The 13575-nt window shown below is 39.0% G+C and overlaps 1 protein-coding gene across 2 annotated transcripts in view; it reads right to left on the reverse strand.

Moving 5' to 3' along the window:
• Positions 1–2185: 2185 nt before the first annotated feature.
• The window catches only part of TECRL (trans-2,3-enoyl-CoA reductase like), a 130315-nt gene continuing 118925 nt past the window's right edge, over positions 2186–13575 (reverse strand). For both annotated transcript variants that reach the window (XM_067556902.1, XM_067556901.1), the window contains exons 9-12: positions 10135–10192; positions 7925–8010; positions 7506–7551; positions 2186–4751 (exon numbers count right to left, since the gene is read on the reverse strand). In XM_067556902.1, coding sequence (XP_067413003.1) covers positions 4624–4751; positions 7506–7551; positions 7925–8010; positions 10135–10192 — 318 coding nt within the window. In that variant the 3' untranslated portion in view covers positions 2186–4623. The remainder of the gene's footprint in view (positions 4752–7505; positions 7552–7924; positions 8011–10134; positions 10193–13575) is intronic.

Here is a 13575-nt window from a genome sequence, read left to right on the forward strand (position 1 = left end):
GAACAATGCATAAAAGGACTGGTAATTATATGACACCATCTTGCAGAACTTTATGAATGTGTGTGTGAATATGACTGCTTTTTAATATTCTTACATGTACAATAAACATGGCTTATTGCCTTGTCCACCGAATAAGATCCTGCTAGTCTTTTCTTTTACAAGTATAACAAAACTAAGAGGAGTGTTTGGTACCCACCAAAGAAGCTGCAGGACCAAAAAATGCTACCAGACACTTGACCAGCTGTAGCCCCATACCAATCACCATGTTTTCTAATTGCACTTACTTATAATAATCAGCTATCAAATCTTTGGTATTTCTCATATGCTTTTCACCTCACTTTCAGTAATTCTCTAGGGAGCCAGGATGCACTTGTCTTGCGGTAATCTTATTAATATGATCCCTGCAGTTTCTAATGTTTGGTATAAAAGACCAAAAGCAATTGCTTAAAGTGATAGCTTGAAGTTGTTTTAGGCCAATATACTTGGACTTACAAAGAGGAACCATGCATATAGCGTTACTTAGTTAAAATCCAAGATATGATTCCTTGAGATCTCATTAGACTCACCAAGAAACTTAGTTACTTATATTAAAGAACACAAAGACAATACAGTCTCTGAAGTGAAATCTCACCATTTCTTCTTCATGATCCAATTATTAATTGTCCAGCAGTACTCAGTAGGCCTCCAGGAATTCATGAAACATCTGTGCATCCCCCAAATTATCACACATTTTGGTATAAACAGTTATTCATTTGAGAATGGATACAGAAAGTTCATTCTTCACTAGTCATCATTCAATATTTGTTATTGTCTTGCTTCAAAAGGTTCGGTCATCTAGCCAGGAAGCAGCAAAAACACCATGTGACCAGTCACTTACACCCCAAATAGTGAATAACTGAAAGGAGCAATTCAGAACAACTCATTTTACATGAGCTATTTAGCGAATAAGTATGAATAATGACTACATTTGTAGAAATCAGTATGTTTGCAAAATTTCATGACCAGAATAAAGTCTTAAATTTGAAACCAGTGGTTTGCTCTGCAATAAACAGCTGATCAGATGAATAGCTAAAAATACTATTATTGAACTTTTTTACAAGCATCCCCACCCATACCAAGGGTTTTAACAATTAATAAATAGAATAATAATTTATAAAACACCACAGAGATAACCCTATCACTAAATGGACCCTGAAAATCTAAAGAGAGAACATTAAACAGCTGGAGGAAGGAAAATAGAAATGTTCTGACAATCGGGTGGCTCTTACCAACACAACTTGTACAGTGTTGTGCACAGAGAACTGGAACTGTCATCTTGGAACCACTAGCAATTATTCTCAAGAATTCATGGAGGCACAGGTGACATTCCAGAGGACAAGAGAAGGACAAACCTAGTATCTATCCTTAAAAAGCGGAACAAAGAGGACCTGGGGATGTATAGACTAGTCAGCCTAAATTTGATACCCGGAAAGATATTGGAACAAATGCTTAAACAATCAATTTGTAAATCACACAACACTGTGATAAGTAATAGCCAACATGGATTTGTCAAGAACCAGATGATGCCAGACCAACCTAATTTCCCTCTTTGACTGGGTTTCTGGCCTGATAGGCAGAAAGGGTGTGTGTGTGAGGGGGGGAAACTAGGGGTATATTTTGTCTTGAGAAAAAGACGACTGAGGGGGAACTTGATAAGTCTCCACATATGTTAAGGATGGTCATCAATTGTTTGCCATGTCCACTGACGTTAGGATAAGAAGTAATTGGCTTAATCTGCCACAAGAGAGATTTGGGTTATTCACAGATTCCAAAGCCAGAAGGAACCATTGTGATCATCGAGTCTGCCCTCCTGGCCATAGACCTTCCCCCATATAATCCCTAGAACATATCTTTTAGAAAAGCATCCCATCTTTAATGTAAACATTACTTTCTAACTATAAGGATAGTTAAGTACTGGAATAATTACCAAAGGAGGCTGTGAACTCCTGGGCATTGGAGGTTTTTACAAACAGGTTAGACAAACAACTGTCAGGGATGGTCTAGGTATTTTCTCTGGCCTCAGAGAAGGGGATGGACTAAATGAGCTTTTAAGGTCTCTTTCAACCCTCTATTTGTAAGATTCTATAAGACATCTTTAAGAAGAATGTGATTAGAAGTTAGAAACACAAAAGTGTACAGCAAATACTGTTTTATAAAATAGATCTTTATTATGGGACATAATATCCGTTAATTGGTTGCTCACAGTGATTCTGGTATATCTATTGACAGCAGTGAAAACATGCCAGGTGTTAATAGATCACTGGTTTAAAAAAATATGGGAAATTATGTATTTACATTACCAAAATTAAATGGAATTTTTCTTTACATACATCATCCTTACACAGGATTTATTTGGTACGTACCATGTCCCTACACTGTTCTAATCTGTGTAGGTGACTTGGAAATTAAAGTACCTATAGCAATTGCCATGTAATCCATCGTGTTTTACTGAAAGGGATAAAAGTAATCTATTTTTTGCTTGCTAACTGTGTGCATCTCCCATTATTTATGGGTTCACAACAGATGTTGTCAGAGCCAAACATTCATATATGCCTTTCCATTCCATCACCTTAAACAATTTTCAAGTTAGCCCTTCTTATTTTCTTCTCTTTCTTACCCTATCCATATAACCAAACTCAGTTGTTTTCTTCCTTTCCATTTTGTAAACAACATATTTTGCTCTACCTACCAGTCTAGCAGAATTGCTGAAACTTGTCATGTAACCTGGCTACTCTTTCACTTGAATATTTATAACAGATACCTCAGTCAACACACATAGCTCATTGCTTGTCTTGCTAACAGGATAAACACTGCAAGCCTCTAGATTAGACATTTGAAGAGGGATATGAACCCAATTTATTGGACAAATTAACTTTGTTAGAGCACTTGAGCACGGTGCTGCTGTGTAAGATAACAGTTTCTCTCAGAGACTGAACTTGTCCTGCTTTGCTGCTGTAGCTTGGTACTACACTAATGATTTAAAGTTTTCAGCCAGGCTTTTTAACCTGCCATAAGGACGTGAGAAGCATCTATTAAGCTGCCAAAGAAATAGAATGAAGAACTGCAGTTGTGGGGTTTAGTGCATTAATGCTTACTGAGGCACCTCTGCCTCTTTTGCTCTCCAAAGCTCCTACAATTCCAGCATACCTTACCTCTAAAAATTGTCTTGCTCTGTACTAAAGGTGTCATTGATTTGCAAGTGGATTTAGGTAGCGTTTTCAGGGATTTGAGTAAAAGACCTTTCTCTGGAAAAGAATAATGGCACTCAAACAAAAAGCAAAGCAAAGACCTGACTAAGAAACACAAATTAGGGCTCGATTTTTCAAAAGCACTTGATGCCAAATAAGATCCATGAAGCACTGCCCATTTGCTCCAGCTGAATACCTGTGCTGTCATGTCTGAACCAAGGTAGGCACTGAAATCTCGGTATTTATGTACAGGGTACATCTAAGGATCTCAGAGTGTTTTGTAAACAGAAGGTAAGTATTATCCTGAGATAGAAAGTCAGAGGCACTGAAAGGTTACAAACCACTTTGTGATCCCATTCTCACAACAAGTGAAAACATACCGCACAAACAGTTCTGTGAATTCCACTGTGATTAATTCAGCATGAGAGAGGGTATCATAATCTGGATTTAAGTGATTTACCCAAGGCCACAGAGCACATAAGTGGCAAGACGGGCCATACTTGTGGTGACCCTAAATCGCTGACTACCAGAAGCCGGGAGGGGCAGACCGAGATGGATCATGCCGGAATTACGCTGGTCCGAGCACTCCCCCTGAAGTTCTGATACCAACCACAGTTGAAGACAAGATACAGGGCTAGATGGACCATTGGTCTGACCCAGTGTGATAGCTCTTATGTGCTTAACATTGGAATTGGAACTTAATTCTCCTGATACCCACTCCTCTACTTGATCCACTTAAGCCAGGCTGCCTCCTAGGAAAAAAAAAAAACAAAAACAAAGACCAGACTTCTCCACAGTCCTGACATTAAGCCAATTTGCATCATCAAACAAGTTTCTAGCAGTCAGGAATTGGTTCAGTGAAACAGAACTGCAAAGCTACCCTAATTGTGTTAATACTGTATAAACCAACATTGTTTGGTGCTATAGTTTAGAAGGATTTATACAGAGCACGCTTCTTCGAATACAATTAAAGCTGTGGCATTTCCTACAATTCAAAACTTTCAGGATCTGATCTACATTTGGTATTGAACCTTAAAGGGCCAGATCCTTGCATAGAATAGAATCAGCATCTTCCCATTGACTTGACACAGAGCAACGCCCGTTTACACCAAGTGACGCTCTGACCCAATGTTCACAAGGCAGACTTTTCCGATCTCTTCCTGATTAGCTCCATCATACAAAATCTAATGAAATCACATCTTCTAACATGAACCGAGGATTCAGAGCCATTTTCTGTTTACGTAATTCAAAACACCACATTCTGATCTGTTAATTGTTTGAAAACGATACCCGACAATTCTTGTCTAAACTCCCTTTGGTTACTAAATGCAATGGCTCATTTGCTTCCAGAGTCAGTTATCAAATGGTGCATACAAGCTTCTGGTGCTCAAAGAGCTTAGAAGATGAATGGAATCATAGCTGTTTTCCTAAGTACGTATGTATTACATGTCTTCAGGTAGAGCCGGTGTTTTTTTTGGGCCCAGAGTGACATCTGGAAGGCCATCAGGAAAGCAAAAATTCCAACTGTAAAGAAGAAAAAGCATGTCAACACCATTAATATTTACCATGAATAAAATGGAATGTGCATGATTCAGTCTTAATTCAGTGGTGTTTTCAATTACATTTCCGAAGCACAGCTGTGTATCTTACCTACCCCGTTGTTGTCTAGAGCAGGGTGGGAAATGGTTTTCCCATCACGGGTGAATTTTTGAGAATTCAACAATATTTCCTGTCTCAAATTAGGATGAAAAGTCAAAAATCTCAACAATTTTCATCGACAAAAAATGTAGATCATCATGAAACATTTAGTTTTGTTTTTTTGTTTTGTTTTTTTCTTTTCACTGTAAATTATCTTAAATTTTAAACAAAAAGTTGTTTCACACGAAAATCAAAATTTTGTTTTATCAGTGTTGAAATGGGATATTTTGACAATTTCAAAGCTTTTTTTTTTTTTTTTTTTTTTTAATTGCAAATATGAAAATCATCAAAACCAACCTTTTCCTGCAAACAGTTTTGGTTTCTGTGAAGCAACATTTTCTGATGAAAAAGTGTTTCATCACAAAATTCATGACCAGCACCATCACTGTGGTGTCTGCATGCCTCAGACTTTTTAATGAACTTATCCTCACCACACCGCTGTGGGGTAGAGCAGTGCCATTATCACTGTTGTACAGATGGGTAACTGAGGCATATCGAGGCTAAGTGACTTGCCCTACATTACTGAAAAAGTCTGTGGCAGAGGGAGAGCTTGTGCCCAGGTCACTCAAGTTCTAGACTAACACCCTCCCTACTGGACAATTCTTCCTCATTGTTTTGAATAAAAATGTAATTTGGGTGGGATCAATTACAGGAGAGGTTGATGTGAGCTTTCAGATTCCCTGGTGTGCTGAAAGTGGATTATATTCAAATATATTTTGAGGTATTCATTTTGTCCTGTTGTTCAGTTATGTCACAGCAGCTAGGCCCTAATCCAGAAAACAAACACTATTTACCTTTAAGCATGTGAGTAGACACATGGGGTAAAACTTTGACCCTACTGAAGTTAACCAGGGTTTTGTTGTTAACTTCAGTGGAGACAGGATTTCACCGCAGACTTCAGTGGGAATGCTCATGTGCTTATCGCTAAGAATTCTCACCCATAAAGGGGTGTGGTGAGTTACTACTTTTCCTGCCTGAAAGGAGGAAATTTGTTTCTCAGAGGGGTAAGCCATCTGTGGCAGTGCGCCTCTACTCTTGTTTTAAGGGTCTCATTCAACTTGCCAGAAAAAAAATTTTGCTCTGATAAATGCCTGCTACCAGGCATATAAAATCTGAGACCTTAAGGTATGTCTAAACTGCAGTCCTAGATGTGACTGCGGCATGGGTAGGCATAGCTGCACTAGCTTTACCCATGTTAGCATGACAAAATATGGGATAGTGTAGACATGGGGGCCTGGATAACACAGGAGATATCAGAAACATTAGCACATTCTGGTGGTGGGCTGGTGGAGAGATACCGTTGTCAAGATACTCTCATGTTGCCACAAACTACATCAATTTTAATCTACATAAATAGGTGGCCACTTAGAGGCAGCTTTTGCAGGTTCATTGAGCTAGCTTCCTGAAAGTGCTCCAATACATTATGCTAGGCACTAACAAGGTAAGAGTAAGAGAGTGGAATGTGTTGCATGGAAAAATACAATGCATGGAAGAAGAATGATAAGAGCACAGAGCATCAGATGTGAGATCTACTGAATTATTTAGCAAAACCAAAAGCCCACAGCTTGAAACACATTGCTGAGAGATGTCGGGGGTACCTCAGGGCAAGCATGGGAAGGATAAGTATCCTGCAGCTTATGCTGTTGTTTGCCTCAATTCAATAGCAGCATGACCCTCACTATACATTCAGGTCATTCCCATAATAACTAGGTTCACAAATATTTGGAAAATGTTTTTATTTAAACTGATAATTTTTTTAATAAAACCCATAATTTTCATTTAGTTTTCCATGAAAATGTTCATCCAGTCTTGAAATCACTTTTATTTAATTTTTTCAAACTATTGGGGGTGGTTTTTGGTTTGGTTGGGTTTTTGTTTTTGGTTGTTTTTTTTTTTTTTTTTGCAAAATGTTACGTCACATTTCTTATTTTCTGGTTGCAAAACAAGACATTTTAAAAATATTTTTTGGCCAGCTTAGTCACATGGGGCTAGATTTACAAAGGAATATAGACACCTGAAAACACAGATAGGATCTTTTGAAAATGCCACTAATGGCCTATGAAAGCTTTCAATGGGTGTTAGGTGCCTACCTCACTTAAGCACTGTTGTAAATCCGAAGAAGCTCTTATCTGCATCTTTAGGTGCCTAAATAGCTTTGGAAACCTGGCCCCGGGTGAAATTTCTTTTTTTTTTTAAATCCCAATTTAAAAAAAAACCCAAAATTTCTTTTATAAAAAATGACGAATGGTAAATGAAAAAATTCTACAGTGATTTTTAATAAAATTTCAGATTTTTTTATTTGCAAAATATTTGTAAAAGAATTATTTTTCAAAAAAGGCAAGTTTTCAACCACAACACCACCACACTGTTTTTGGAAAATGTTGACCAGTTGAACCCTGTATCCAGCTTCCTAACGATGACACTTTAAAGAGTCATGTGATAGGGCCACAAAAGAAGAGTTGGTGGTGATAGTCCATCAGTTATTCTTTGGGGCGATCGTAGATTACAAAATTCACTTTTTCAAGCAATTCATTTACATCACATTCACTTACAACTGTAAGTGTTGCTGTTTAGTCTTACCTGGCAGTGTTTGTGTCATCACCGTAAAACTAATCCAAGACCCAATCTAGGTGAAGAAAGAAGAACTGTTAATCTTGTCTATGTATGGGAATTAAAGGACAAAGTTTTAACTCTGCTCAGTACACAGCAGCTCCCACTGCCATGCACTGGAAGCAGAGAAGGCTGGGTATCTTTATTGCACTGGAGACAGCAGGTAGGACAAGGTGGGTGGCTAATTGGCTAAAAAATGACCATCCAATGCTTCAAACAGGGATGAAGGAATCATCTGCACAGGAGGGTGGGGGTGACACTGAGGGTCACTTATGCTGGACTTGAGGATGCAGATAGGTCAGAGACTCAGTGTGGGGAAGAGGGAAATTGTGGGTGTGATCAATATGCACTACTGGGCCTCCCCCATGCAGAGAAGGAAAACAGCATACCTCGTAGGTGTAGTTGGGACAGGAAACCAGTGTAAATAGCCACGTGAAGGGGTTGTAAGTTGGACTTGGAAAAGAGGCTTTATTTCCTTTGGGGAAGAAGAAAACAAAACAAAACCCACAATGTCATTATAGCAGGGATCACCGAAGGAAAAGGTCTTATTGGAACATGCACATATGATGTCCACCTCCACACGGGGATGGACAGAACCTTCAGAGCTAAGAGCATAGTCTCTATAGCATGAGCTGGGGCTACAACAGACTCCTGTCCTCGGTGGATCAGACGACCCAAACGACACACTAACAAGTGGGTCTCGCATGCTCCTTACAAACAGGCACTGCTCTCCACATGGGACACTCATCGTATAACCGTATGACTGACAGAACCTGTTGGCACCAGTGCCTGGGTCCTAAAAGGACTCACTTCTCCATTGGAGCCATGCTGATACTGGTCCAAGTCGGTTTGCTCATGGGCAGCAAAGGAAGAGATGGGGGAACTATACTCCTGCCAGGACCCTTTGGCCTGTGGAGTGGTAAAAGGGGAGAAGGAAGAGAGCTGGCCTACAGGAGAGGCAGGGACACTGGGTGCAATACATGGGGTGAGGGGTGCCACTTCCCCTTCCTGGCTATCACTGAGACAGCAGTGCAAGACTTGCCACCCACACGCGAGGAAGTGGGCTGGGGTGCCCACATCCCTGTCCAGTGGGGAGCCCCTGCTGGCATTCTGGTGCTGGGAGCTGTTTGGGAAGGCCCCAGCACTTTCCCCAGTCCCCTGCCCTGGGTGAGGCAGCAGCAGGGTAGCGGTGGGGGGCTGCAACCTGAATGCTGAGGCTTTCCATGGGAAGCAGGGCTGCTGGGGGGCTTCATGGCACCTCTCTCTGTTCTCTCCAGGCTGCGCAGTGTGCACCGGACTCTCCACATCCCAGTGCATCTCTAGGCTCAGTATGTTCCCAGCGCTTATGCCACGGGCCCCAAGGAGCAGGCCCGTTACCTCCATGTACTGGGCATGGCTGAGAAGGGAGATGGCAGGGGCTGGATCTCTGCTCAGATACAGCCAAAGGTGTCCCTTTGCTATGCCCCTGTCTATTCTGGGTCTCAAAAAAGGCCGCTGGAACACTGCTCTGGCATGTTCCGGCACCACTCAAGTGCTTTAAACCAGACGGGGCTGCTGTGCGTGCACTAATGGCATTGAGAGGAGAACAGTATTGGGGCACATGTCTCATAGTCAATGGAAACTGTCTGCCTATGCCACTCCAGCCCCTTTGGATATCCAGCAATATTAAAAAAGCAATTTTCTTGCCACAGTAACAGAATTTCCCAGGAAAATAGTCAGTACTCAAAAGAAAGCACATTGCAGTAATCATAAAACAACAATAATACAATAGGAAATGTTATATTCCAGTGCTTGACATTTTCGTTCTATAGTGCTAATGTTGCTATTACAAAATGCAACACAGGAGAATGCTGCAAATACCTTTCAGCTCTTCCAGTGGCCATAATATTGTCCACACTGTAATGCTATTTAGAGATGATGTGGCATGTGTAAATAAATAAGCTTATTTGTTGCTTCTACTGCACAGTGGTCCATGTTCAGGAACACACTTAAGCACATGGTTAACTTTAAGCACATGCTTACTTGCTTTCTTGCATAGATATTGAATTAAACATGTATAAGTGTTTTCATGAAATGGGGCCTATATTAAGAAAAATAATGATTGTTGTGCAATACATTTTTCTTTCTAGAAAATGTGCTGTAGCTATAATTATTTGCCCTAAGTACAAAATGCTCCACAAAAATGAGAGGTCTGGAGCACATTTTAACAGCACATTTCCACACACATGGATTTTAGAGCTGAAAACTATGCAAATTAGCTATTTTAATGTTTGTTGAATTGTCATTAAAATTAAATCCTTCATTGTCAGTCGACAGCATGTTTTAAAAGATTTAAACACCCCAATCTACATTTGAATTGTGGATATTTATAATGAAGACAAATTTGCTGTAAGCTTTAGAACAAAAGCAATCTTATGACTGTCTCCTTTATCAACACATTTATTAAATGTTATAAATTAACAATGACGTGAATTTAGCTCATCTTTCTTTATTTTGTAGTTAGACGGACAGGTTGCAGTACATCAGGAAAAAATCCAGAGATAAAGTGCAATTCAGTATGAAGTAGGTGGGGGCAGGGGAGAGAAGAGGGGAGACAAACCTGAATGATTTTGGTGGACTAAAGCAACGTTGATAAAATGATTTCCAGCTTCACACATCTGCAAAACATTTGAAAGCAGGGTCCCTGTTATATATTTAGGATATTACTACATAACTGCACGACTAGTTGATTCTAGCATTGGGATTAATCTTTGCATTCAAAAGAACAGCAGAGTATTAAAAAAAATATCGAGGAACCCATTCAAATGGAAATACATTACTCACTCATTGGGAGAGCACAGATGCCCCCAGAAAACCATCCACTGGGTGAACTGGTGAGGTGAAATTCTGGATCCACTGATCTCAATGGCAAAGCTCACAGTGGCTTCAGTGGGCCAGGATTTTACCTTTATCCTGAGATAAGTGTAGGTGCAATCCTGCAAACTAGCTGCAGACTCTTTAATCTCACAGGAGAAACAGCCCTGGGATCATCTGCAGTAATCTGATGTTTTCAAGACCTTCTTTGTGTTGGTCAAGGATCACAGAAAACAATGTGTTGCAATGAAAAAAAAACTGTCTGGATAATATATTTGTCAAATATTACTCAGAGGGAATTGCTCCATGAATAGAACACTGGATCAACCTTCAGGAAGCCTGGGTTTTCTATTCCCAGCTCTGCCAATGACTGGCTGTGTCACTTCACCTTTGCTTGCTCTCCCTCACTTTGTCTTTTCTATTTAGATTGTAAGCTCTTTGGGACAGAAACTTTGTACAGCACCTAGCACAACGAGGTTCCACTCCCAAGTGGAGCCTTGTGCAGTTCCTGTGATACAAATAAGAAGAAAAACACTACCCTTATTTAAAACTAGTGCTGGTTAAAAAACCCATTTAATTCCAATGAACATTGCAGAGCAGCAGCAACCAAAAAGTTTGTTGTTTTTTGTTAGCAATTTTTCTATTTTTCACAAGAAAATATCAAAACAAAACGGATCAAAATTTTCATCTCAATTTAAACTGAAAATTGCTTTGTATCAGTTTTTGAAAACTGAAAAATTTTCCTCAACTTTTGAAATGTTACATGTTTGCATTATTTCATTTAACACTCTAACTTTTCCAATGGAGAAGTTTTGAAAAGTTACAATAGAAAATGGAAAAAAAAAGGAAAAAGCAGCAAAAACAAACTAACAAACTAGATGTCATTCATTTGATGATATTCAGTGTAAAAAAAAAGAAGAAAAATTGGGGAGAAAGGAAGAAAAAGCAAAAAACTGAAATTCTGAAATTTCAAAAATGTTTCAGTTTTCAAAAAACAAAATGAAATTAAAATTTCAATTTGAAATGAAACAACAAGCAAGATTTTGTTTAATTTCACTGTCAAATTTTCCATCAAAAATGAAAAATGTCAAAAAAGAAACTTATTCAGCAACATTTTTCATTGGGATATTTTGATCAGATCTATTTAAAACTTTTATTTTTGCTGAGTAAGAACTGAAGGATTAGAGCCAGATCTTCTTTTCTCTGCATATTTCACTCATGATGAATGAAAATGGAAAATCTCTGCACGTGAAAAAATGCCAATAGACAGAAGAGGAAATACTATTCCAAAATATTATAAAATCAGCTACAATTCAACATGCATCAGTATAACTTTAGAAGCATTTGCTATATTCCAGATGAAATTAAAAAAAAAAATAAAAAAACACCCCATTTTTTTCTTTTACAAATAATAGTGACTAGAGAGCATACATTTTCAGAGTTAAAATTACTTACTCAAAACACTATGCAAATATGTTACACACACATGACTCTGCAGCACCACATATTCATAAATTATACTTAACACCCACTAATTCTGTAATCAATTATATAAAAGCAAGTTAAGGGCATCTTTGCAGGGATTCTTATTAGCTTACCTTTGATGCTGCAGCTGCAGTCAGCCGCAATTAGCTTTTATCTCCCTCTTTAAAGTTTTGGCTGGTAATCCTCCAAATGGAGAAGTATTAGCTAAATATAAGCCAGCTCTTTAGCTAATATCTTAAAAATATAAAATATGGGAATTTGTAAAATATCTGATTTTCAACTTGTGAGCATTTTCTACCTCCTTAATGAGTTGTACATACATTGTTTCCTCTTAAAATGCATTCTGTGCGACAATGTATCCCTTTTCTGGCTGGCTTCTTTTTCTCCAAAAAGAAACATATTTCAGAAAGTCCCCTTGAGCTCCTTAAATTACACTGTGCTGTTGATTATAGTGAATGTAGAAGCACATACTTAATACAAATCAGGGGTATCTGATAAAGACAAGCCTTGAAGGAAGAAAAACATTAATAATCATATTTTAGAATCCTGTAAAAATGACCTCAAGTAGATTTTTCATACATATTGCAATTTTAGGCCTCAGTATCCCGGAACCTGCCAGGACTAGAAGCAAGAACTTGTATCTGCGGAGAAAGCTCCCTTTTTCAATGGTATAAATGTCCTGGAGCTCAGCCTTCAAACCTACTCCTGCTGGACTGACTATTGTCTGCAATATTTTGCAGAAAAAAATTAAAAACCATTTCTTCACTCAATTACTGCCTCAACCATAAAAGAGGTTAAAAAGAATATTCCACTTAAACTGAGGAGGAAATGGACTGCTTTTACTAAGCCATAACTTTGGATAAGTACTATTTTGATTGTTAACATAAAATGCATATGTAATCCATTTCCACTGACTTTGAGCTACAGATCCTACAGATTGGTATAATCACAGTGGCAGTAAGGTACTTTATGCATCACTGGATTAACACACGATCCCCTACAGACACAACACACAGACACAACAGGCAGAGTAGCTTGCATTACTCCCGTCGACTGCTGTGCTCCCTTCTGCGCGCCGTCTTCACTGCACTGCGCTGATGGGAACCGTGTTCCCGTCGACGCAGCGCTATGCCACTTGAGGGGGTGGATTACTAGTGTCAATTTCCTGATCGATTGAGCGGGTTTACACTGACCACTCAATCGATCCAGAAATATCGATCTGACAGCGGAGACTTTGCCGCCGTCAGTATAGACATACAAGTGAAGCACTTACTGCTTTCAGCTTCAGGGTTGCAGTGACTACATGAAGTACTTTCTTCACATAAGTATACTGGGGATTGTTCGAAGCAATTTTTTTGATTGTTTTTTGCTGATCAATGCTGATTCATTGAAAAACTTTTCATCAGAAAGTTTCTCTGGTCCAGGATGGAACAGCTGGTCAACCTCGAAGAGGTAGAGAAATAGCTTGGTGGTTAGAGCGCTTACTCGGGCTGAGGAACAACCAGTTTCAAGTCCCTACTCCACATTAGGAGGAGTAGCAACTTAAAGTTTGGATGTCCTACGTGCCAGACGAATGCCTTAACTACCAGCCTTTCTTCTCTCTCTATTTTTGTATTTTGCTGTGAAAAAATTGGAAAGGTCTTGGTTTTATCTCACTGAGGAACAGATAATATTTTGAAATTTCAAATACTTTCATGGGATG

This window comes from Emydura macquarii, unplaced genomic scaffold (genome assembly GCF_026122565.2).
Source record: "Emydura macquarii macquarii isolate MOO-44397 ecotype Brisbane River unplaced genomic scaffold, CSIRO-AGI_Emac_v2 contig_1790, whole genome shotgun sequence".
Classification (NCBI taxonomy): domain Eukaryota; kingdom Metazoa; phylum Chordata; order Testudines; family Chelidae; genus Emydura; species Emydura macquarii.